Consider the following 23,033-nt stretch of genomic DNA (forward strand, 5'->3'; position numbering starts at 1 on the left):
GTCAATGACCCTCTCAGGTATTTTTTAACAGAAGGGAGTGTTGGCTGACTCAGCTCGCTGGAATTCCACCACTTTTTAAAATTCTTTGTGTTGCGCCTTTCATGTGAATCGTGAGCCTACCGGAATAACACACAATGTTACACAAGAAACAACATTAAGATTAAATGGCGCAACTGGAATGTGTTGGCACAGAGTCACACCTCAATCCAATTTATTTTTTTATTTTTTTTGGTAGCAGCAAAAATGGTTATGGGTGGCCCACTGCATATTTATTTTTTGAGTAAAAAAAATTAAAAATTGTGTTTCTGCAGGGGAAATGTTTGAAATATGCTATGCAAATTTTTGAACATTTTTAATTTTGTGTTACAAATTTAAGTGTATAAGTGTCTGCATTTGCAAAGTTGACAAATATATTTAAACCTACAGAAGTTTAATCCTCCGACTTAACACAATTTGCAACAATTATGACGATTCCACCCCCAAAAACCTATTTCTCAATTTTTTATTTCATTTTCGAACTGCATTTTTCTTTCCACCTGCTTACAAAACACCACTTCCTGCAAATGCCATCCTTTACCCCCTCCCCAGTCGTCTTCACCGGGTGAGTAATTTTATTTTATTCCATCTTTCCTATCCAGACTTCACAGTTAACTTACTGAAAATCCACTTAACCCGTCAGTTCAAATGAAATATGAACCGGTCATCTAATGCATCATTTCTCTCCGATTACGTAGCATCTCGACCACCACCTCCTCCTCAGATGTCCCGTCGTGGCGCAAGACATTGAGCAAAGACGGCACCTTAAGGTAATGAATGATGTCATCGTAACAAATCTACCCAGTGAGCAACAAAAATAAAACAATCTGGCATTTAAGATGACATTTGGGAAGTTGGCCAAAAGTAACATTGAAATGCCTGTGTGGGTGTGGAGGAAGAGAGGTGTGCCCTCGGCGTCTGAGCACTACTTTAAAGAGGCGTGAACATGCAACTAGTCTCAAGAACCACTGCAAAGCCTTCGGGAAAAGAAAGACAATTTATTTTTCTTCTCCTTCCTCCTCCGCTCAACCTCCTTTTTTCTGTGTCCCAATTCGTCTGCCGCTGACTTGAGTGAGTCGCTCTCTGCTAACTTTTGTTTGTGGTTTGTGGGAGCTGTCGGGCCTTCTGGTGATGACTTGCATGCAAACTTACTTTCTCAGCAGCATATTTCACCGCGTTTGCTGCTTCGATTGCCGTGCTGAGCCGTTGCTTCGGTGAATCACGGAGAGAAGAAACAAATAGATCGCTGCGAGGCCAACTTGGAGTCGTAATTGACGAGCCTCTTGCTGGCTCTTCAGACAGAGCCGCGGCAAGAACAAATTCAAGCTGTGGTTTTATGGCATAATGGGTTTTTTTGTGGTTTTTTTATGGTCTTGTCATACACATCAGTCATTTTTTGAAAAGACAAATCGCTGATATGGCACTTCCCCCCCCAAAATATGACAAATTATTGATTTGTTTTTTTTAAAACAAAGACAAATTTGGAGTCGTACTCCCACTTTTTAAGATATTCCACTTTGTATAGTTTGCTAGCATGTCTGCGTTGAATTAAATCCACCAGGGGCACACAACAAGCACATTGTGTAATCTTTATAAGCCCCAAAGTGCAACATTCCAAAAAGTTGAATGTTGCCTTTTGTTTGTGGCAGCAGCTCCTCAACAACAAGCAGCCTGCAGGCGAAAACGGTTCACGAGTGGGCCTTCTTGCATCTGTTGCATCCTCCCGCAGGAAGCCATGTTGGATCTGACATCGCGGGGGAGGGGTTGTGGAACAGGGCGTACTTTTTATTTATTTGTCGGATGATCTTCATTCACGAGATTTTCTCAGCTCGAGGTGTCTGGTTGGGAGGAATGTTGCGTACCGGGTGATGCAATCTGTTCTGTGATCAGTTAAGGCGCATGATACCTGTAGCTGTGCTGCACCAACATTTTTTACGAATAGGCTGTTGCATGAGACTGTTTTTTTTTTGTGGGTCTGGGCCTGCGCAGGCTGTAATCTCCCCAACATGGATCATCACTGCATGTACCACTAAATCCGCCCGCATTTTGGCGCCGGGGCAGGTGCCAAGGGTGGATTACATTTTCTATTTAGTGTGAGAGGGGAAAGGGAGAAAACAGCGATGCTGCTTTTTGTGGAATGTGAAATGGATGAGTGAGACAAGGCCACATTTTTCTCTTCAAGCCATCCCCGATACCAACTTTGCATCAAGCGAGCATATCTCGGCTGTTCATCGGGTTGTTGTGCATTTTTGGGGCGCATTGTTAAAGGGCACGGAGCCAGCCGCTAGCAGAGGGGGTGTTTTCTCTGCTGTCTGTCTGTCTATCTGGTTGTCCCCCAATCATTGTCTGGATTCCATTTTCATATGAATGCAGCGCGAAGCCCATTGTCGGCGCTGAGCTTTATTCTTCAAAGCGTCACTGCTGGTGAGGGATTGGCATTTGAATACAGGAAATATACAAAGCGTCAAACGGGACATTCTATGCAAAAAAATCTTATTTGGGTCTATTTATTTATTTATTTATAGCATGCGCCACATTCACAAATCTGCCGCTAAAAAAAGTTTTTTTTAAATAATTATTTAAAAAAAATAAAAAAAACGTTTTTAAAAAAACAATAATTCTTTTACATCAAATTATTTGTTCCACCATTATTTATGCCCCTGCCGTTAATAGTTTTGGCAACAGAAAACAATAAATGCTTGAAATCGTGACACATAAACTGTTTAATTATTTACTATCCATCCATTCATTTTGCATATCTCATATACAGTCAACCAAAAAGTTATTGTACGGGCAGAGACAATGAAATGAAATATTTTCTCTAATTGAATCAAGACACAAAAAAAAAAAGTGCACAGTGGGTGTATTGTTACAATATTGTCACAGAACAAGACCGGAGAGAACCAAAGATTACTTTAATAAGCAGACAAAAGGACGTAATTAGTATAAAACCGCTATGACAAAAGCTTTTCTGCTCATTTTTTCCCCCAATCCTATTTAAACCCGTTCATAATTTCTCTTTTAACACCACAGGTTACGGTTCAAGGATACATTCTTCTCCCCCCTCGCGAGAGCAGCAGGCGGATTTTAGTGCGATGGGGATGAAGAGGAGGAGGTGGAAGCAGGGCTGTCAGGAAACAAACGCATGATAGTGCTAATTAAAAGTGAGTCATCGCTAATGGTGCGATATAGCTACATCTGAATGGTGTTTTAATAAGAAGGCTTAAGAGGCGGATTGGAGTCGACAGTGGCTGGCACGAGCAAGCCGGGCTGTAAGATCAATCACTGGAGGTGTTGAACGTTTAACTTAAGGCTGGATTAACACTGCAGCTCTAATTAGGATTTAATGACTATCACTTTTGTTTTGTTTGGGAGAGCAGGGGTTGTATTTCCATGGACATTTCAAGTGGGAACACAAAAAAGGAAGTAAACAACAATAAATGATTCAGACTAAAAACTTTCGATAGGGGACGTAAAAATCAATTGACATGATGATGTTGCACAAGTATGCACACCCTGTTATAACTAGCAATGTAATATCAAATGGGAATTGGCGCACCTGCCACCTTTTAAAGTGCCCTAAAGTTAAGATGATCGAAAGGCCCCTGCTGACTTTTTGCTTTTTTTTTCCCCGCAGCAGAAGCCTGAAGGTTTTCTTTTTAACCTTGCATAATTCCTTCCACCAAGTCTCAAGTTCTATCTGAAAAAAAAAAACAGCCCCAAAGCATGATGCCGCCACCCGCGTACTTCACTGTAGGGGTGGTCCTCTTTTAGTGATGTGTTTGTGAATTATACAGCTATGGCCAAATATTTCCACCTTTGTGGAACCGTAACACATTTTTTCCCCCCTACAGATTCTGTTTCATGACTTAACATTGAATATGATGATGGATGATTCTGAACAATTATCAGAGGGTGTGCATACTTATGCAATCACACTTTTTCAATTGTGCTGGACAGGTTTTCGGCCACATTAATGTGCACATAACAAAAAATGAGCATGAAATGAAATTGATTTCACAGCGAATTTTTTTCTCAGGATGCCCATGGAGACGCGCTCCTTTCGAAACATGTCCGCCGTGGGTCGATTCCCGAGCGTGACTCTCACCGCCGGTGACGAGAACCCCGAGGAGGGCACGAAGGAGTCCAACGAGAAGGCCAAAGAGAATGGCTGCCAGCGGTGGCTGCGCCGCATGGGCTGCTGCCTCGAGACCAACGACGACGACGACGACATCACCAACACGCTAGTGACGGGTCTGGAAGAAGGCATGGACCACGGGGGGACGCCTGTGCCCGGCGATAGCGAGCTCGGAGGTACACGGCACACCTGGCATGCTCACATTATTGTCCATTGTCTGTCTGCTGACACTCTACTCCCAACCTTCATTCATCAAAGCCATACTCTTTTGCGTTTTGAAAATCTCACGGCACACGACAAAACAAAATGTTCCAAAAAGTAGTGTGGGCCTGGAACAGAGCCCCGCAGCAGACAGTTAAAATGAGTTTCATTCAAACAAAAGTAGTGCTTGTGACATCTTTGTCCCGAGGAACCATGTTTAAGGGAATTGTGAAGCTTTTGACAAAACGAGCACTTTGCCGCCTTCCTGTAGAAGCCTATTGAAAAGAGCCAAGAAGCCTCTTTCGGACAAAAGTAGTGCTTTGTCACCATCGTGTGGCATCTATGGATTGATTGTACCGTCTGCCATGTAGCGGAAGAGGATTTATTCATCCTTATCCGTCGCTCTGCATAGTTGGATGAATAAATGCACCAATTATGTGAAAGTGGATCTTTTTCCCCGCAGCACACCTGATCTCTCAGCAGTTGAAAATCTCAACTCAACTCTAATCTGTCTGTGTGCTCGGCTTCCGCAGAGCTGCCCCTCAAGGTGAAATCAATCGACCTGATGAAGAGCAAAACGGGAGGCGAGCGCCTGACGCACCACACGCACCTCTACCAATCCGACGACTTCATCATCCGCAGAGGGCAGACGTTCCACATGTGGCTCACGCTATCACGACCGTTCCGACCCGCCACTGACGAACTTCATCTGGAACTCAAAACGGGTTAGTCAAATCTTTGTGTTGAATCCAGAAGTGGCAAGTTTGATTTACACTGACACTGCGGTTAATTCAAAGTAGAGTGAACAGCAATAATTAATATTGCATAGTAATTCATTTTCATCAATATCAGGTAGAAAAAGTCAAATACTTTATTTCTGGACTGGAGGAAAAGTTTGTCCGGCATGATTTATGGATGCTCCCTTTCATTTTTCACTTGGCCACCAGGGGGCAATATATATGTTCATCTTCACTGTTCTCAATGAGTTAGTAAGCTGCAATGATATCACCCTTTTGTTCAATGAGGATAAAGAATATGTGCCTCTGATATTTGTCTTCAAACGACGTTGCTCCTTCCGTTGCTTTAGGAGTTCAACCCCACGACTATTGATGCTAATCGTTAGCATGCCAATGGCGAGCATTAAACGTTAAATACAGATAAGTGAAAAATCCACTATAGTACAGTTTAATTTCTTTTTAAACTTTGTTCATTCCTATCAGCGTCCACATCCTCTCCTGAGGCACGAGTGTGATTTCTAATTCCACGTGTGAGAATTGCCCCTCCGTTTGGCCGCCTTCTTGTCTAAAAATGGCAGATGTTAAATCGGCCCGGAACGCCAACATGTTTCGGATTTGGCGGATGAAATAAGTACGTGTTGCTGCAATTTTTCTGCGTGATGGAGCGGGAGATTGAGCAAAAAAAAAAAAACGAGAGAGCGATGGGAGGAAGGGTGAATTTGGGAGGGGGAATTTTTGGGCTAGTATTGCTATGGCAACCGCTCTCGGTTGCTATGCTTCAGAAGGCGAGCCGATGCCGAGCGCTGGCTCCTGAGAAATCCCTCCGAGTGACAATCCGCCCTCGCGCTTGCCACAGACACAGTGAGAGCCTCCTGTTTACCCTACTCGCACTTTGGACTGGAGATGCCGCGACAGGAGCCCGTCTACATCCAGCAATTAGTGCTTCTTGTGACGCTTGATTGCGGGACTTAACTGGAGTTTCCGTGCATCCGTATTTGGAAGCCATGATGAATCGAGCCCATGAAATGTACCAGGGTTTAACTAAACCTCCAACAAGGCAATTATTATTTTTCAGTTTCCTCTGTAAAGCCTTTTTTGTAAGTGTGAATGGTGCCATACAAATAGACTCACCCTATGCCATAATTGACAACAACCTCACAGCTTGTTAAATCAGCTACATATTTTTTTTTTAAAGACAACGCATATATTCCTTATCCTCTGCGAAGAATCGCAAATGTTATTGCAAATTGTTGAGCCATTTTGAGCACCTCGGTTTAAATTTGTAGGGCTGTATTTTACTACCAGAAGGAGAAGCACAGGATCCATTGAATTGAGGCGAAATGAATAAATAAATAAATAAATAAATAAATAAATAAAATGAAGGCTAAAATAAATGAATATTTTTTTTACAATAAATAAAAAAATAAATGTATATTTTTACATGGGGGAAAAAAAATCATTATTCGGTTTATTGGCGGTTTATTTTTTTAAAGATATTTTTTTTATTCATCTATAATGGCCATCACTTTATTGATTGATGATTTCAAGCCAAAGATAAGCGGGAACGTCCATGGGCAATCCAGGTTTCTATATAAAAGCCCAAATGAATCAATTCAGTGCGTCCTACTCAGTGGAGGTAATTAGCCTCTTTCTTGTTTTTGTGGGGGATGAAAAGAGGATTACTATTGAAGGCCACATTTTCCACTGTCCCGGCCCGTTTGATGTGACAGCACAAAGACGCATCCAGCTGGCAACTAATGGCACTGCCGACATCTGAATGGCGTTTGACTGCTGATGTCTTTGCGTGAAGTCGAGCACAAAGAGCGACGTTCAAAACAACCGTGCTGACTTTTCTCACATTTGAATGAAATTCAATCGTTTGAGGCCATTCGATTCGACTTGGGTGGCTCGTGCAATTTCCAAGTGGCGGGATCTTAAGCTGTAACTTTACAGCGCAAAAAAAAAGAAGAAACTCCACATGGTGTGAAAGTATGCAAATTGCAGCTCGCTTTGACAATTGCGCTATTCTCCCTCCGTCACCTGTTGCGGGATTGAAAGCAAGTGCTGCGAATTGTAACCGATGTGGAGAAATAGCAATAAGTTATTTTTGAGATTTTTTTTTTAGATTGGAAAGTCACAATGTAATTTCTTATTTTCTCACTAGAGCCATTTTATTTTAGTGCCTAGTTCATATTTTACCAGATGGATTTTCTATTCACCGCATATTTAAACACTAGTCATCTGCTTTGTCGCTTGGAACCTCTTTCTTAGGGTGGGACAAAATATTAGATTGCTTCTTTTATGGGATTGTACTCTATGCTGCCTCTTGTATTTTAATGATTGTAGTTGTCTCCTCAGCAATTTTGTTGTGCCTGAAGCAAATTGCCCTGATAAATAATAAGAAAGCTCATCCTGATCGCCAATAAAGAGCTTTTCATGGGGCCGTTTATTGGCTTTGCTTGATATCCAGCCTGAAGGCCATTTACGAATTTGCTCTTGGTCTTCACTGGTAAGACAATTTTTCACTGTATGATGTTTTTGTATCGGAATTGTTTTGCTTTGGCATAGTAGCCGTAAAACTGCATCTCACTAATGAGATAAATATACACAAGCAACTGAAGCTGGATGTTAACCATTTCAAAGAACATCTTTCCATTAGCACAAGTTGTATTTTCTCATAATCAGCATCATAAAATTTTATTACATGGGTGCATTAACACAAAGCGGTGGTGAGAGTAATCAAACGGGAGCTCTTGAAAACACAAATCCCGCAATTTGAGCCGAATAGTCTCACGTGAAGCATTAAGTGGACTGTAGAACACTTCATATACAGTATATGAAAAAGGATATTAAGATGGAAAACGGACTTTTCTTCCGCTGTTTGCAAATAGTTGGCTCTCTGGAGTGCCTGCCTAGCCATCAAGAGGGAAATCACACTTAGCTACACAGTTATTACTTTTTTGGCAGCTCAGTTCCCCAAAATATGATTTGTGATTCATTTGCGGATTACCGCTCCGATGCTGAGTTTGTCCTGCTTCTAATTTTCAGCTCGGCCCGGTGACAATCGGCCACTTTCCAAGTGACAACTGGACTACTATGAAGCCAAAGCCAAAAGGTTTAGCTCAGATTAGCATTAGCTTCTGATAAATAGCATAACAAAGAAGCCCCAAATTTTGCTAGCCCCTGCTAGCTTAATGCAACGGACATTACAATACTGACAGGTATATATTCTTTATCCTCTGCAAAAAATAGGATTGCAGCTGACTGAGTTTGAAAACAAGACACGTCGTTGTGTCATTTCCAGCTCAAAGATACCCAACGAACAATAACTTGATTATTTTGGGCTTAACGATACGTGCTTGCAAGATAAATGTTGGAGGTTATTTGTTGTTTTCCTTTACCGCTACCTTCTTGCTTCTTATTAGCAAGTGCAGCACGTGTCATCCTGCAAATAATGTAGCCCAATTTATGGAGCTGTTAAGTAAGCGTATCCTTCCGGGCATCTAGCGCAACAGCAAATGACCGTACGCGCAATCATTGCTTTTTTTAGAATGAGGCGGCAGCCGAGATCAAATGACCGTTTGGTGTGTGTGCGCGTTTGCGTATGACTGAGCGAGTAGAATTTTGTTTTCCAAGTCACACTTCCATATCCCTTCCATATTTCATATCTCTTGATACTACCTCGAGATACAAGTGTCATTCCTTTTTTGAACACTCCTATCTCAAATCATTTTCATGGAATCATTTCCAAATGATTTCTCAATTTCTAAAGATGCACAAATTCCACAATGCGATGGATCAGAGTATGTTCAAGTATCATTGTGATGCAGTGCTGTGTTTTATTTACATCACGACAATGCCTCAGTACTTAATAATAAATCCCGACGAGATGGTGTCCATCAAAATGGAGTATTCAAGTTTATTTATTAAAGTAGAGGCAGAATTGCGAATATACTGTCATGGCGCTATCAAGAAAAACACCAGTTGACTTATGTCGGGCTGAACAATTGTATCTAATTGCGATTTTTAATTGTGAAAAAGGCCAAAACGTCTCCTTCAATATAAGAATGCATTATGAGTGTTTGTCATCATCGGCATAGCAGCGGTTTATTTCCTTCCCCCTTCTCGGTCTCGTCCGAGAAAACTCGTCGAGGTAGGAATTCAGGTGTGGCAGCAGAATAAATATACTTGCTGATCTCTGTGGCATAGCGGGACATGTTCACATCCGCCCGCTTCTGCTTTTCCCCCCTCAGGGCCTTTGCCGACTGTGTCAAAAGGAACCCACGTCATTATCCCCCTGGTGGACGAGCTGCAGGACAACCACTGGCAGGCCGCCCTTGAGGAATGCGACGGCGCCAGGATGAAGCTGTCTGTCAATTCCTCGGCCGCCGCCGCCGTGGGCCGCTATCGCCTCCAGGTGGAAACCGAATGTCCGGGTGGACGTACTGTCTCTGAGCACGACCCGGCCAATGACATCTATGTGCTGTTCAACCCCTGGTGTGACGGTAAATATATAAAAATAAAACACCTAACAATCTCCAACGGTATTAGATTTGTGTCCCTGTTGGGTTTCTGTCCAGTCGTCTACACTGCAGTCAGCGGTTTTCAAATTCAGGTTCAGGGAGCTCTGGTGGTCTGTGAGCCCACCTAATACATCATTATATGATGTATAATAAATACCATCATGATGGGGAAATTGGACCAATAAAACATTATCCTATAGAAAAATAACCAACAAAAAACAGATGCAAGGTGGAGCCCTGGAGCAAAATCAAACAATGATAATAGCACGCTTGTTTAGTGTACAGAATACTCAGCATATGGTTGTGCACAGCGTTCCAAGCACGTGGATGCCAGCTGTAGACTTTGTGCTTGGGCTAAAGTGCATTGGAATGACTTTTCAAGCGATGACTTTTTAATCACTTGTTTACAAATAGTCTTCTGAAGTGCCTGCTCCCTCTAATCAAGTGTGAAATTGAACAACTTGATTCTTTTTACATCACTGTAAGCCCTTCTGAATTTTACTAGAAAGTAACTCTGAGATTGAGAATTTTTTTTGCTTGTATTCACCCGGTGCCAGTGGATGCGGTGTTCATGGACGATGAAGACGAGCGTCAGGAGTACATCCTCAACGACGTGGGGCGAATCTACTACGGCACGCAGGACCAAATTGCTGTCCGGACGTGGGACTACGGACAAGTGAGTGTGTGACCACATTTTTTATTTATTTATTTATTTATTTATTTATTTATTTATTTGCATTTATGTATTATTTATTTTTTATTTATTTATCTGTATTTATTTATGTATTTATTTATTTATTTATTTGCATTTATTTTTTCATTTTATTTTTTGAATTTAAAAAAATATATATTAATATTAAAAAAAAGTAATTCTTCAATTATCTGGCTTGGCATCCAGGGGGTCCAAATATATTTCAGAGGAGCCAGTGCCCCCGCGGCCCCCTTTAGCTCCGGCAGTGTCTGTGATCAATAATTTACAGCGCACGTTGACGTTTTTTTTGCGCTTCTTTTGATTTTCAGTTTGACGACGGGATCCTGAAAGCATGTCTCTTTGTCCTGGACAAGAGTGGAACTCCTCCATCCGGGTGGGGCGACCCTGTCAATGTGGTGCGAGTCGTGTCAGGCATGGTGAGAAATTGGGTTTGTGGCAGAACACACACGCACACACGCAACCTGAGTGTTGAGTGGAGTTCCGCCACATCATCTCAGTATGTGGCGGCCCTTAGGCTGCCCACACGTTTCCTTTTCAGGAGTGCGAGAGGCATATGTCCCCTTCAACCCCAAATGATTTATTTGGGTCTTTGCTGTCATCTACTCTAGATCAACTCTCGCGATGACCAAGGTGTTGTGGAGGGAAACTGGTCAGGGAATTACACTCAAGGGACATGTCCAACTGTCTGGAGCGGAAGTATGGAAATACTGACGCAATACCACAAAAACAACGGCACCCCTGTCAAATACGGCCAGTGTTGGATTTTTGCCGGGATTGTCACCACAGGTAGATAAAAAAAAATAATAATAATAATATGCAAAAATGAAAGTTGGTTAGAGTGGCTGATTTAAGTCGGAACCAATGAAACTCGATATTTTTAATTACATTTTTATCTATTTATTTATCTTTTTTTTTAATTAATAATAATTTTTTCCCTCCAGTAAGTGGTGTTATCTTTTCTTTAAAAAAGAAAACCAATGTGCCTTTGTATGCAGTGTTGAGGTGCTTGGGTATTCCCAGCCGAACGGTGACCAATTACAGCTCAGCCCATGACACCGACGTCTCCTTGACAACAGATGTGTACCTGGACGAGAACCTGCAGCCCTTGGCTCATCTGAATTCGGACTCCGTCTGGTGTGTGCGCTCGTCCAATATTCCGCTTTTTACTCGTCGTGACACACCCGTTCCTCCGAGTAGAAGCGGATGATTGCTGTGCGCCAAAATATACATGAATAAATATATTGGCTTCAAGTGAGCCTCACCGCCGAACCCATGACTTTACATTCTGGTGTGATCATGGTGAGGTTGAGTTTTGTGACGCGGTCGTGATTGAAATAAATTGATCCAAGTCGCGACATCTAATAGTTCCATTCGAGTGTCAACATTGTCAGGGCCGCAGCGCACCAGTCAACAATAATAAATAAATCCTACAAATATGGATTGCTGAATGTCATTTAGGTGGTTTGGACTGACTTTCACACCCCAAGGGATTTATTTAATATTTATTTAATATTAAATTGTTAAAATATAATAATAATAATATTAAATGTAAATATTAAATATAATATTTAAAATGTATTTAATTTATTTTTATTTTGATGGCAGCTTCACTGTTGTCACGATGTTTTCGGCATAACATGATTGCGACGTGTGCTCCCTGCAGGAACTTCCACGTGTGGAACGACTGCTGGATGGCTCGTCACGACTTGCCCCCGGGAATGGGCGGCTGGCAAGCGCTGGACGCCACGCCCCAAGAGACCAGTCAGGGCACCTTCCGCTGCGGCCCCGCCTCCCTCGCCGCCATCCGCAGCGGCCAGGTGTTCCTCAAACACGACGCTCAGTTCGTCTTTGCCGAGGTCAGTCGAGATGTCATTTATTTGTATCTTGCCAAATCCAGCATTGAGGAGGGCGGCTCGGGTTTTTGCTCAAGGGTAACCCTAGGCGGCCCTGGGAATAAAATCATTACGAGTGCTGGACAGAAAATCTCAGCGAGGAGCAGCGAGTGCCAAACCCAGAGCACGTTGCGTACAAGGCCGTCTGAGCGTTGACAGCGTGTGCAACGTGTGTCAACACTCAGCCAGATGGCGCTTGTCAAAAGTGACACTTGGCATCTGTTCTGAGCTCTCTTTCTCTCGCGCTCCCCTCAGGTGAACAGCGATAAAATCTATTGGCAGAGGAACCCGGACGGAACCTTCTCCAAAATACATAGCGAGAAGAAGGTCGTGGGCCACCTCATCAGCACCAAGGCCGTCGGCTCGGACCAACGCAGCGACATCACGCACCTTTACAAGCATCCCGAAGGTATCGCCGGCTTCATCGTTATCTGCTTGACAGGCTTGTAAATAAAAAACAAATTTTTCGCAATCGAAAGTATTAGAACTGTTTTATCCGTTCAGGTACAGCGGCGGAGCGCATCGCCGTGGAGACGGCGTGTCGCTTCGGTTCCAAGGCGGACGCGTACACGTCCGCCGAGGTGGAGGACGTCCTCGTTAAGGTGACCATGGAGGGCGACGGCCCCCAAATGGGCCGAGACGCCCAGCTGACAGTCACGCTGCAAAACACCAGCGCCGAACACCGACGCGTGGTCCTGCATAGCCAGGTGGCCGTCATGTACTACACGGGCGTTCACAAGGCCACCGTCAAGACGGCGCACACCGATCTGGACCTGCTGCCTGCTGCGGGTGAGTGCCCTTGACGCCATCATTTCCATTTTGCCGAGAGGACAATTTATCAACTCTGAATTGTCCGACTCCACAATCTTTGTTTTGAATCTCCTCTTATGTAAAAGTCTGCTATGCTGCTTCACTCTTATTTTTACCCTGCCCTTAGTGTCCTGTTGGATAAAAAAAAAATCCTCATTCTCCCTTTTTTAATTTGCATTCCTCTTTCTGACTGATGTGTTTATTAAAGTTTCGTTTTTCGCTATACAATTTGACATTGAGCGCTCTCTTTCCAATAAAGAGTCTGTTTATTGTTTACGAGCTTCCGCTGCTTCCAACACATTTAAACCTTGAAGGACGCTGATGGGTCTGCCACAATTTTATCAGCCTTGGCAATCCGCCGCCTGCCTCAGTTGCTTTTGAGCACAACACACAATATATCAAATGGCAGGACCAATCAGCACCGCTGTCAGTCACTTGTGTGATTGCCTTTTTTTTTTTTATACATAAATACGGTATGTGTCTTCTTTATTCTTTTAGTGGAGGTTTTGGAATGGACCCTGGAGTACGAAGACTACAAGGACCAACTGGTGGACCAGGCCGCACTCATGTTGACGCTATCAGGCCGAGTCAAAGAGACGCAGCAGGTCCTCGCCACTCAGTTCAGTTTCAGACTCAGGACTCCAGACCTGCTCTTAACAGTAAGACAATTAGAAAAATGAAATCCTCGTGACTATTCCGATTGCTCTGTCAAGTGTGCCTTATTTTTATTTATTTTTTTGCGTCAGCCCATCGGGAAGGCTGTCGTCGGGGAGAAGATGGCAGTGGATATTTCCTTCACTAATCCTCTACCTCAGGTGCTGAAATCGGTCATGTTCCACGTGGAGGGACTGGGCCTTGCCACCGCTCGGAAAATTCTTTACGGGTGAGCGGAAAAACATCGTCCCCTCCAGACACACGCACACACTCACACACACCTTTTTTTGTAACTGTCATTTCCCGTCCCTCCCCTCCCTTCAGAGATATCGGAAGCCTAGCCACCGTCTCCCTGACTGAGCACTTGGTGCCCACGCTTGCCGGGCCCAGGAAATTACTCGCGTCTTTGCACTGCCGGCAGCTCACGCAGGTACACGGCGTGACCGACGTCACTGTGCACCAAAGGAACTATGGCGCGCTATAGGGGGATGACCTTTGCCCTTGAAAGGATCAAGAAAAGCGCTTCGTCAAACTTAATCTAAAGTCTGACATTGTGGCCAGAGCAAAGGAATGAAAAAGCCTCCGGGCAAATGTTGGAGTTCTCCTCGGAAAAGACTGAAAGTCAAAATGGAAGTTGGAGTCGGGCTCCAAAATAATTAACAACTATAACTTGTCGTCCTTGACAGTGCGGTTTTGGGCATGGTTAGGTTGAAATGACTTTTTACACACAGAAGGGCAATGCAGTGGTTAGTAAGTTTCGAGCCCGGAGGTTCTCGAGCCCGGAACATCATAGACTGAATTTCACCATATGGCAATTTTTGCTAATTTGCATCAAAGCCGTATAGTTGATTTTTAAATCGTGTGAGCTGAGAGCAAACTTTAAAAAAACACGCTAATGTGGGCGTGATGTACTCCTGCATGCGAAGAATAAACTCGTGTTATGAATGTATTATTCTTCGCGAGGATGAGAGTTTGTACCAAATCTGAACTCAAACAGCTTATTTATTAATGCATCTGGGAATTTTCTTAACACTCGCTTAATGTTAAACACATTTGGTCAAGGTTCAACGGAAGAGAAACATGTTATTGGAAAAGCGAGGGAAAAAATAAAAAGCTTAGCGTGACCTTGATTTTGAATTTTATTAGCCTTTGTTTGTTGACGCCTCACGTCGTGACTAGATGGCCCCCGTTAATGAAGGGCGGATGTGCTGTTTATGCATCTAATAGCTTGACAAAATGCATGCTACATTTTAAAAGCAGCCAAACTTTTTCAATATGAAACCTTGTTTCGGAATTAATTTGGAAGTCAATGAGGGAAGTTAGCTTTAATCCTCCTTTATTTCTTCCATAAGATCTCAAGATAGCAATATTGTGCCATCCTGCTGCAAATATTATCCTTCTCCGAAAGGTCATTTTCTCATCCATTGATGTTTGTGTATTTAAATAGATGCTCATAAATACACTCTTTTATGCTCACTAGCTCATGTCATGTCCATCCATCCATCAATCCATGCAAATTCCAATTTAGCCACCGACTGGTTATAAATCACTTGTATGGATGCAATATACATTATAAAACCTCAAGAAAGGAACAAAAAATACGACTTAATAACTACAGCTAGTATCATGATATATTTAGTATCACACATCAGCTACTATCAATACAACTGTAACAGATATCATCTGGTATCACGATACAGCCAATAAATGCTTCATCAAATACACCACCTGCACCAAAATAAGCTAGCATCACAATACACATAGCATCATTTTGTATCACGAATGTGCTAGTATCATGATACTGACAGTATCAAGGAGAAGCTTAGGATACAGTTGGTATCACTATTCATCTAGTGTCATGATTCAGCCTAGACCAGGGCCAAAAAACGAGCTAGTATCATAAAATATCTAGAATCACAAATCCGCTAATATCGATATGACTCGTATCATGATACCGCTTGAATCACAATCCAGCTAGTATCACTCATATGATATTTTTACTATCCGTTCCTTTTGCAATTAAATCCCTGCTGTGTGATAAACACAAATTCCTCATGCTGACTATCTACCAAGTGTGTTCAGTGAGTCCATTTTCAGTGTGCAAGTTGAATTTGTGTGCCGTCTGGGCCCGGAATTCACATTAACCTTTGAGTTCATTAATGAACAGGCCTCCTCGTCTTCCTGACACTGGTACCTAAACGGAGTCCTGCCTTGGTTGCGCACCGCCACACCTAATTCCCGCTAAATGTCAGGGAAGAAGTTTTACTTGGTGGCAGAAGTAATGGAATGCAGTAATGTACGGCGGGCTCACCGTTGTGTGTCTGACACGGCGATTACGAAGCCGTCGACTTTCTAGCGTCTCAGTGTTTTACATAATCCGTCTCAATGTTGTAGGTGGCTTTCTCGCGCGTTAAGCAACACCAACGCTGGCTAATGAATTTTGCCGTTTTGGGACAAGTAACAATTATTCTGATGACACTTGTGTGGAACATATTAAGGAAATCTATGGAAGTATATTCGTGTCAAAATTGAAATTCGAATTTGTATTCAACACAAGTGTCAAAATCTGGTTCCTGAGGGCCACTAGCAAGCACCTGATAACCATCCGATCATTTTAATTAAACTAAATTTAAAAAATGCTAGCGGTTCTCGTAGTTTAACAGATATTAGTTATTTATCGATTGAAATGCAACTGGGTCATTTGAGCTTGTATCCAAAATGAGTTGCCCCATCAAGCTCTTGTCACATTACTTATTTATTAAGATCTTCCCTCCCTTTGCTGTCTTTCCCTTACGGAAATGACAGGCGTCGACATCTCCAACTTCTGGCACATCAAAGTGTTTCGCAATGTCCAAACTTTTTGCGAGTGACACAGATCCCTTCCCACCTTCCCCGTGCTGTTTTGTGCGTCATTGTCAGTTCGCCTCAGGAAATCTTTCCAAAGAAGAAAAAAACCTACTCGCCTGTCGTTACGAGTCACGACTCACCCCGTCATACATGTTCCGCTCTTTCTTAAGCCGATTTTCAGCTGAAACACTGAACATCCCAGCTCATCTGATGTGAACGGCGTGTTCTTTGAACTGAGGCCAGCGTGCCAATCAAACCAGATGAGCTTGATGACCTCTTTGCATTCCTCACTGATTTCACTTTTGTGGAATTTTAAATTGATTTCTTTTGTATCCACCAAAAACAAGTCCAAAACATGAAATTGCCAATGTGGAGTAAAATATTTTGACTGGCAACTACCAACGTACTTGTAGGCTAAATGCTACAAACGTAGCATTTTTATTGACTTTTATTTGATAGCTTTAGCACTATTATGCTAGGTTCAGACATGATGCGAAAAATACCTGCTTATTTTTGTCCGCCGTGCAACCTCCGACAGATGAAAAAGAATGTTTTAACATTGCTAGTCAATCAGGTGACCAGTGGTTGTGTTATACTTTGGCTAATGCTAAACGCTGACTCAGTTGACAGCCATGCAGTAACATCAGCGACCGTCATTTTCTCTCTTTCGTTTACAAAAATATTTGACTGTAGGTCCATCCCAGACTTTGACAACCTTTTTGTTGTTTAAAAAAAAAGGCCCGGTCTAATTAGTAGGGTCCACTCTATCTTGGCCCAGATATGCTTTGCCATGATTTAACAGTTTTGTCCATCAATCACACGCAGACTTGCTATTTATTTAACACGCGTGCTTAAATACGACCGCGAGAGGATGTTATGAAAAAGGTGGTGTGCTTGCGCCAGGTTTGATTTTGATCAGTGTTGCTGTGTCATCCCATCCCGCGTGGAACCAGTGAAAATGAGCCAATTTAGTTATGACACAGTCTGGTCTTTGTGCGGAGGCAGCACATTGTCTCACAAATTGGAGACGGTGAGCGCAAGCGTCACGACGAGCAACATCGCTCTTAAGGCAGTGTGAGGGTAACTTCTGATGCAAGACATGCATCAAGCGCTCCCTCGCTCAAGAGAGGCTCAATTACAGGTGTCAGCACATTTGTCCCCACTTAGTTTTTTTTCCATTAAAAGCGTCGTCAGCTTTGATGCTTTCTTTGCAAGCTTCTTTGAAAAGACTGACTTTGATGTTTCCAAACAATAAGTCATTTGTTTCGGATGTTTACAAAAAGTGCGTAAGGTTAATTGAAACTCTAATTGTCTTTGTTGTCTTCAAAAACATGACTTTAGTACTAAATTGTCATGTTAGGTTCTTTGAAGACTCCACATTGCCTTTCATGTCGACAAAAAGAAGTTCGTTGGGTTAATTGAAACTAATTGGCCTTAAATTTTGTAGACCGGCGCCTGAGCACTTGGCGTACAAACAAGCTCATCCTCCAAGTCTAGTTTAGTGTGTTGCTACATCTCAGTCGGCCTTCCAGCGTATTTTTGGGATTTTACGTTTTTGGCTTGTAACTCAAAACAGTGCCCCCTACTGGACTGAAGTGGAACACCACCACTGCACTTGCTGATTTTTTTTTCAGTGAAACAAAACCTCTTTCCATGCCGTTATCGAAACTCATCCGTCTTTTTTCACGGCTTACGTAAGAAGCCTTTGTGAAGGTCTTCGTCTCGGCCCTTCCGACATCTGACGGGCGGCCTTGTGCGACGCAGCGGCATTAGCATCATTTCATTGTCCCACGGGTCAAGTGAGGTTGAGGTGAAATGGTCTTTACATCGATGTGACACGAGGAAGAGCAACCCGAGAGACCAATAATGGGACTCTCCTCTAAAGTCTCTCGAAACCAGCTGGGACTGGCAATTTTACACGACGCCGGGATTAAAAGCATCTTGTCCGTCGAAGCGATTGCAACCTAAATACGTCACTCAAACTAGTCATTCCTTTTGAGTCTTATCTTAAAAGTGCACAACCCGTTTGGAGGCGATTTTATTTCTGGAGACCGGCGAAATAAACTGAATGTGCTTATCGCAAACAAAGGAGGCACAGGCCACTGACATCAATTCAGCGAGTATTGATTATTTGGGAAATTGTGTATACAAGCATTGCTTGGAAACTATTTTGCAGGATTATTGATGCTTTCCTCTCCCTCGTGTCGACACTGCCAATTCCTTTGAGCGTCTGCATGAAGTTATTAAGATTTGAATCGATCGTATGGCGATAAAAGCCATGTGTCCTTTATCGATATTTTGTCTTTACTTGTAATGACCGCGTGTTTATTATCAATCAGAACATCCGGTCGGAAAGGCTTTTCTCTGGCTCCCAGTCAGCCGCTGAATACATTTTAAAATTCTGCCCCAAATGTAAATATTTATATTTATTCTAAATATTTTTAGTTAAGGTTAGTTAGGATAGATTCTTTAGCTGTTTTTAACACAATTAGTACTCTATTTTGATCTAGTGTTTATTTTGGGTGCAATTTCACTATCGGCCACTCGATGACGGTACCCTCATTTTAGATTAAAAAGAAGAACAAAACAATATGTAAATGTTGAACAAAGGCAGGCTGCTTCAATTTGATGCCTTTGTGTCAATACTGTACATAAGAGATCATGATGGAATTCAGCACCATGGATAGTGCTTGGGAAAGTAAAATTTGGGTGCATTCATTAACATCATGTATCATTGTTACAAGTGCTGCTGTAACTTGACTCCGTTCAGCAGAGAGCAATTTTGACCACCCACGGTAAAAATCCAACGCCGCCGGCACGGCATAATTCAATGGTCTGCTTTATTGCCGTTCATTTTCAGCTGTTCCTTAAACTGGATATGTTTACACGGTTGCCAAGGCAACCAGTCAACTAGGAAATTTTTGGAGTTCATCATCCTACGCATGCTTCGCAGCGTCGCCACATCTTTTGCATCTTGGCCAAAAGTGTGGGAGTTGATGTTTGCATATGAATTGGGAAAGGTGACGTACACGAATGCTTCATTGAAACATTTTAACAGGCATGCATTTAAGAAAGCGCTTAGCTTGCGGAAAGTGGAGCCCGTGCCAGATGGTTTGGGGGCGAGGTGGACCGAGCAACTATCAATCACTGATACGAATTCAATTTTCATGTCGCGCGTTTTTGTAAACAACTTAAAGCCTTAGATGAACCTGACATGAAGTGCTGAACATGTTTTTCAAAGAATTTAGAGCAACCTAACAAGGGAATTTAACCAAACAGATCATGATGGATCTGCCCCCATTTAAAATGCCTGACGAGGTTGCTTCCAATGGCCCGCTTGTCGCCAACTCAGTCCTCTGTTGTCGGCTCAAATAAACTTTGAACCGAGCATTGGCCCCACTATCGATTATTTCAAAGTATTTCCGGAAACAGGCTCTCCCTTGCCTCCTCTTGCCTTTGAGAGACATTGACGTTAAAGACATTCACCTTGTAGTTTGCGCCAGATGTTGCATCATCGGAGAGCATCTGCTCCCTCCACTGACAAATGTGCTCTGCTTTTAAGGCAGCGTGTCAAAAAACTCACGGCAGCCCCGATACTTTTTTGCGTGGTGATAGATCTTCTTGCATCTTGCGAGCCACTGGGAAAGATGTTAAAGCAAAACGCTCAACCTGCATTTTACCTGACTTGCTTCGGGACCTAAAAAAATGATGCAAGGTGTGCTGTAACATTGTTGCAAAAAGTAGAGAAAATAGCAGTATAAAAAAAAAAAACTCACAAAAACAACTTGAGTTTAACTGCAGGCGCACCCACAAAAAAACCTCAGCATTATTATTCGCAGTTAAAACAGGAGTTCAGAACATTAATAGGTTGCTTCCTCCAACTCAGCTTGATTTAATAAAGCCACGATGGGTGTTTATTTCCCGTCATTCATTTTGAGGACCGACGGCAGGTCAATCCTGAATGGGTGCGTGCACACCCTCCCAAAAATGTCATTTGCATATTCATTGCAGTCAATTAGCCGTCCATACACTCCTGTGGCAGACTTCTTATTTATCTCCCGGCTGCTCGTCTCCCCGCCGGCAAATTAACATACAAAACGAGGTCATAAATAATCAAGTTTCAAACGCGTATTAAAAAATTAAAAGGCCTCGCGAGTGACAAACTGAATGAGAGACGAGTTGACGAAAAAGTGACTTTTCAGTGTGTTACTTTTCCACTCACGCACAATTAGAGTTACACAAGATCAATACAAGTGATTTCTCGAGCGGCTACAAAACAATTTATCACCTCTGTCTGCCGTGCGGTGTTTTATGTTTTTTTCTTTTAACCATCCATCAATCGCGTGTGGTGTAATTGCCGGTATCATGTCACTTTCTGCAACTTTGACCTAACGGTGACTTTTACGAGGCGAGCCTGGTAATAAACGTTTTTTTCTTTGGCACGCAGCTGTAAATAGGGGTGACAAAGGTGAGCTGACACAGGGTGGGTGACCCGGGAGGTAATTACATTGCAAGCATATCAGAATGGAAGATGACCACTAATTAAAAAAAATCTCATTAGCAATTTATTTAATGAGACTGATGAGATGATAATGTGTGGCACATGTTATTTTAAAATTTAAATGGCTCATTTTAATGTTGTTGGTGAATGTTTTGTAAAAATATGTATACCGTATATTCTTCAACATCTTCCCATGCTAATAAGTGTTCTAAATTTTATATGCATTACATAGATCCACTTTACTGTTAAAACGAAGCTGAACATTTAAATACATTTAATAGCGATGTGCGGCTACATCTTTCTCGTGGCTTCACTACTACAAATGCTCCCATTAAATATTAATATTTATTCTCTGTGGAGCCTGAGGTCTAAACGGAATAACTTTATATGAAATTTACATGACAGACATAACAAACTAAGGTATCTACAGCTTTCTGGTCCATGACACTTAGTCTAGCTAACATTGCTGAAGAAAAGCTAATGTGCTAACTTCCTAGCCTGTGTGCTAACTTGGCTAGCCCATGTAAATGCACACAGGACAGGAGGATAAATATATAATGTATATATTTTTAATATAATTGTGTTAATATATATATATATATATATATATATATATATATATATATATATATATATATATATGGACCGAGGCCTTCGCTGACAAAACGTATAATTTTTGTTCTTTAGAGCAAAACAATTGTTAGCGCCTCACCAACCGTGCAGTGCGCTACTCAATTGATTTGCGATGATTCAATTAACATCCCGACTTTAAATAATGATGAATGGAAAACGCTACATTCTCTCGGATAAGTGCCCGCAAAATTTCCAGTAAATTTGCTATTAAAGGGAAAAATAGGAAATTCAATGAGAAGTCCATGGATAATGTAAGCAGTCCTCGACTGTGAGGCTTTGTCTGTCCTCTGATTGTCATCACTTATTATTCATGTCACCGCCTGGCTTCAATCTGAATTTGAGGAATGGGATCAACGGGAAAAGCTTGACAAGAGCATTGGGAGAATTGCATTAGGCGGAGCGCATTGCCCATTCAACTTCAACTGCCTTAAATTGTCTTCTGACTGCAAAGTGACTTCCAGTGGAGAGCAAAACAACAACGCTAAAAAGAAAAGATGGAAAGCTCAGGTGCTGTTGACCGCGCCAGCGCAAAATGTCATTTTTCTTCCCAAAGTAATGATGTTGCCGACGAGGCGCCGCGTGGACAATAACGCAGTAGAATGATAAGGAGTGAAATTTGTGGCTTTTGTCCTTCAGCCCGCACGCAGTTATGTAGCCATGACTAGCAAAGACGTTTTAGAAGGCTGCAAAGTCAGCAAAGATCAGGTGGAGTGATGTTTTTGGTCTGCAATTACATGGCGTGAGATGGTAAGCGGGGGTCAAAACGGCCACTGGAAAAACATGGGGAGATTGTAACTGACTATTTTTTGCTGTGATATATCAATTTTCCACAGTAAAATAATTCAGGACAAGACCGGAGCTGTGCGGTAGCTATAAAGGGAGGAAGACTCCCTCCCCCGTGACGCAACCGTATTGAAATCAGGCTGGTTGTAGAGTGCTTTATTATATTTTTTGATTGTTTAATATTTGTGGTCTCGATGTGTTAAATATTTATTGTAACTGAATCGCTGAGAACTGGAGTAGGAATACTTCATTTTTGCCATTGTGCAGTCGAGTCATTTGAGCTTTTATGGCCGCACTAAAAATCCGTGGGATCTCTATCTTGGTGATCTACCCGGCAATGACGACTTCTTCTGGATGCTGTTTTACAGACCTTGAACTTTTATTTTATGACAGTGGATTTTGAGTGCATTGAGTTACTTTACCCATGGGTGGGTTCAGTATTTTGACCTTTGGTTGGATTGGGCATGATGAAAAGTTGAAACTAGCCCAAATTGGGTGAAATTACTAACCCAGCGCAAAAGCCCCGCCCCCGGGTGAGATTGCGGCTTGCGCCAAAAACAAGCTGG

The 23,033-nt window shown here is 42.4% G+C and overlaps 1 protein-coding gene across 7 annotated transcripts; it reads left to right on the top strand.

Moving 5' to 3' along the window:
* The first annotated feature begins 444 nt into the window (after window positions 1-444).
* On the top strand, window positions 445-15,758 carry LOC119121830 (protein-glutamine gamma-glutamyltransferase K-like). Of its 7 annotated transcripts, none has more exons than XM_037249787.1 (15): window positions 445-601; window positions 735-806; window positions 4,076-4,350; window positions 4,909-5,100; window positions 9,366-9,617; window positions 10,193-10,311; window positions 10,656-10,763; window positions 10,956-11,133; window positions 11,343-11,481; window positions 12,011-12,203; window positions 12,495-12,648; window positions 12,744-13,028; window positions 13,548-13,708; window positions 13,796-13,932; window positions 14,028-15,758. In XM_037249787.1, the coding sequence occupies exons 1-15, from the start codon at window positions 465-467 to the stop codon at window positions 14,185-14,187; spliced, it is 2,562 nt and encodes an 853-aa protein (XP_037105682.1). In that variant the 5' UTR covers window positions 445-464; the 3' UTR covers window positions 14,188-15,758. The 7 variants fall into 7 exon arrangements, with proteins under 7 accessions (XP_037105682.1, XP_037105684.1, XP_037105683.1 ...); XM_037249789.1 differs by adding an exon at window positions 3,070-3,200 and having other exon boundaries at window positions 447-806; XM_037249788.1 differs by lacking the exons at window positions 445-601; window positions 735-806 and adding exons at window positions 965-1,107; window positions 3,070-3,200.
* Window positions 15,759-23,033: the final 7,275 nt, after the last annotated feature.

This window comes from Syngnathus acus, chromosome 4, assembly GCF_901709675.1.
Source record: "Syngnathus acus chromosome 4, fSynAcu1.2, whole genome shotgun sequence".
In the NCBI taxonomy this organism is placed as follows: Eukaryota; Metazoa; Chordata; class Actinopteri; order Syngnathiformes; family Syngnathidae; genus Syngnathus; species Syngnathus acus.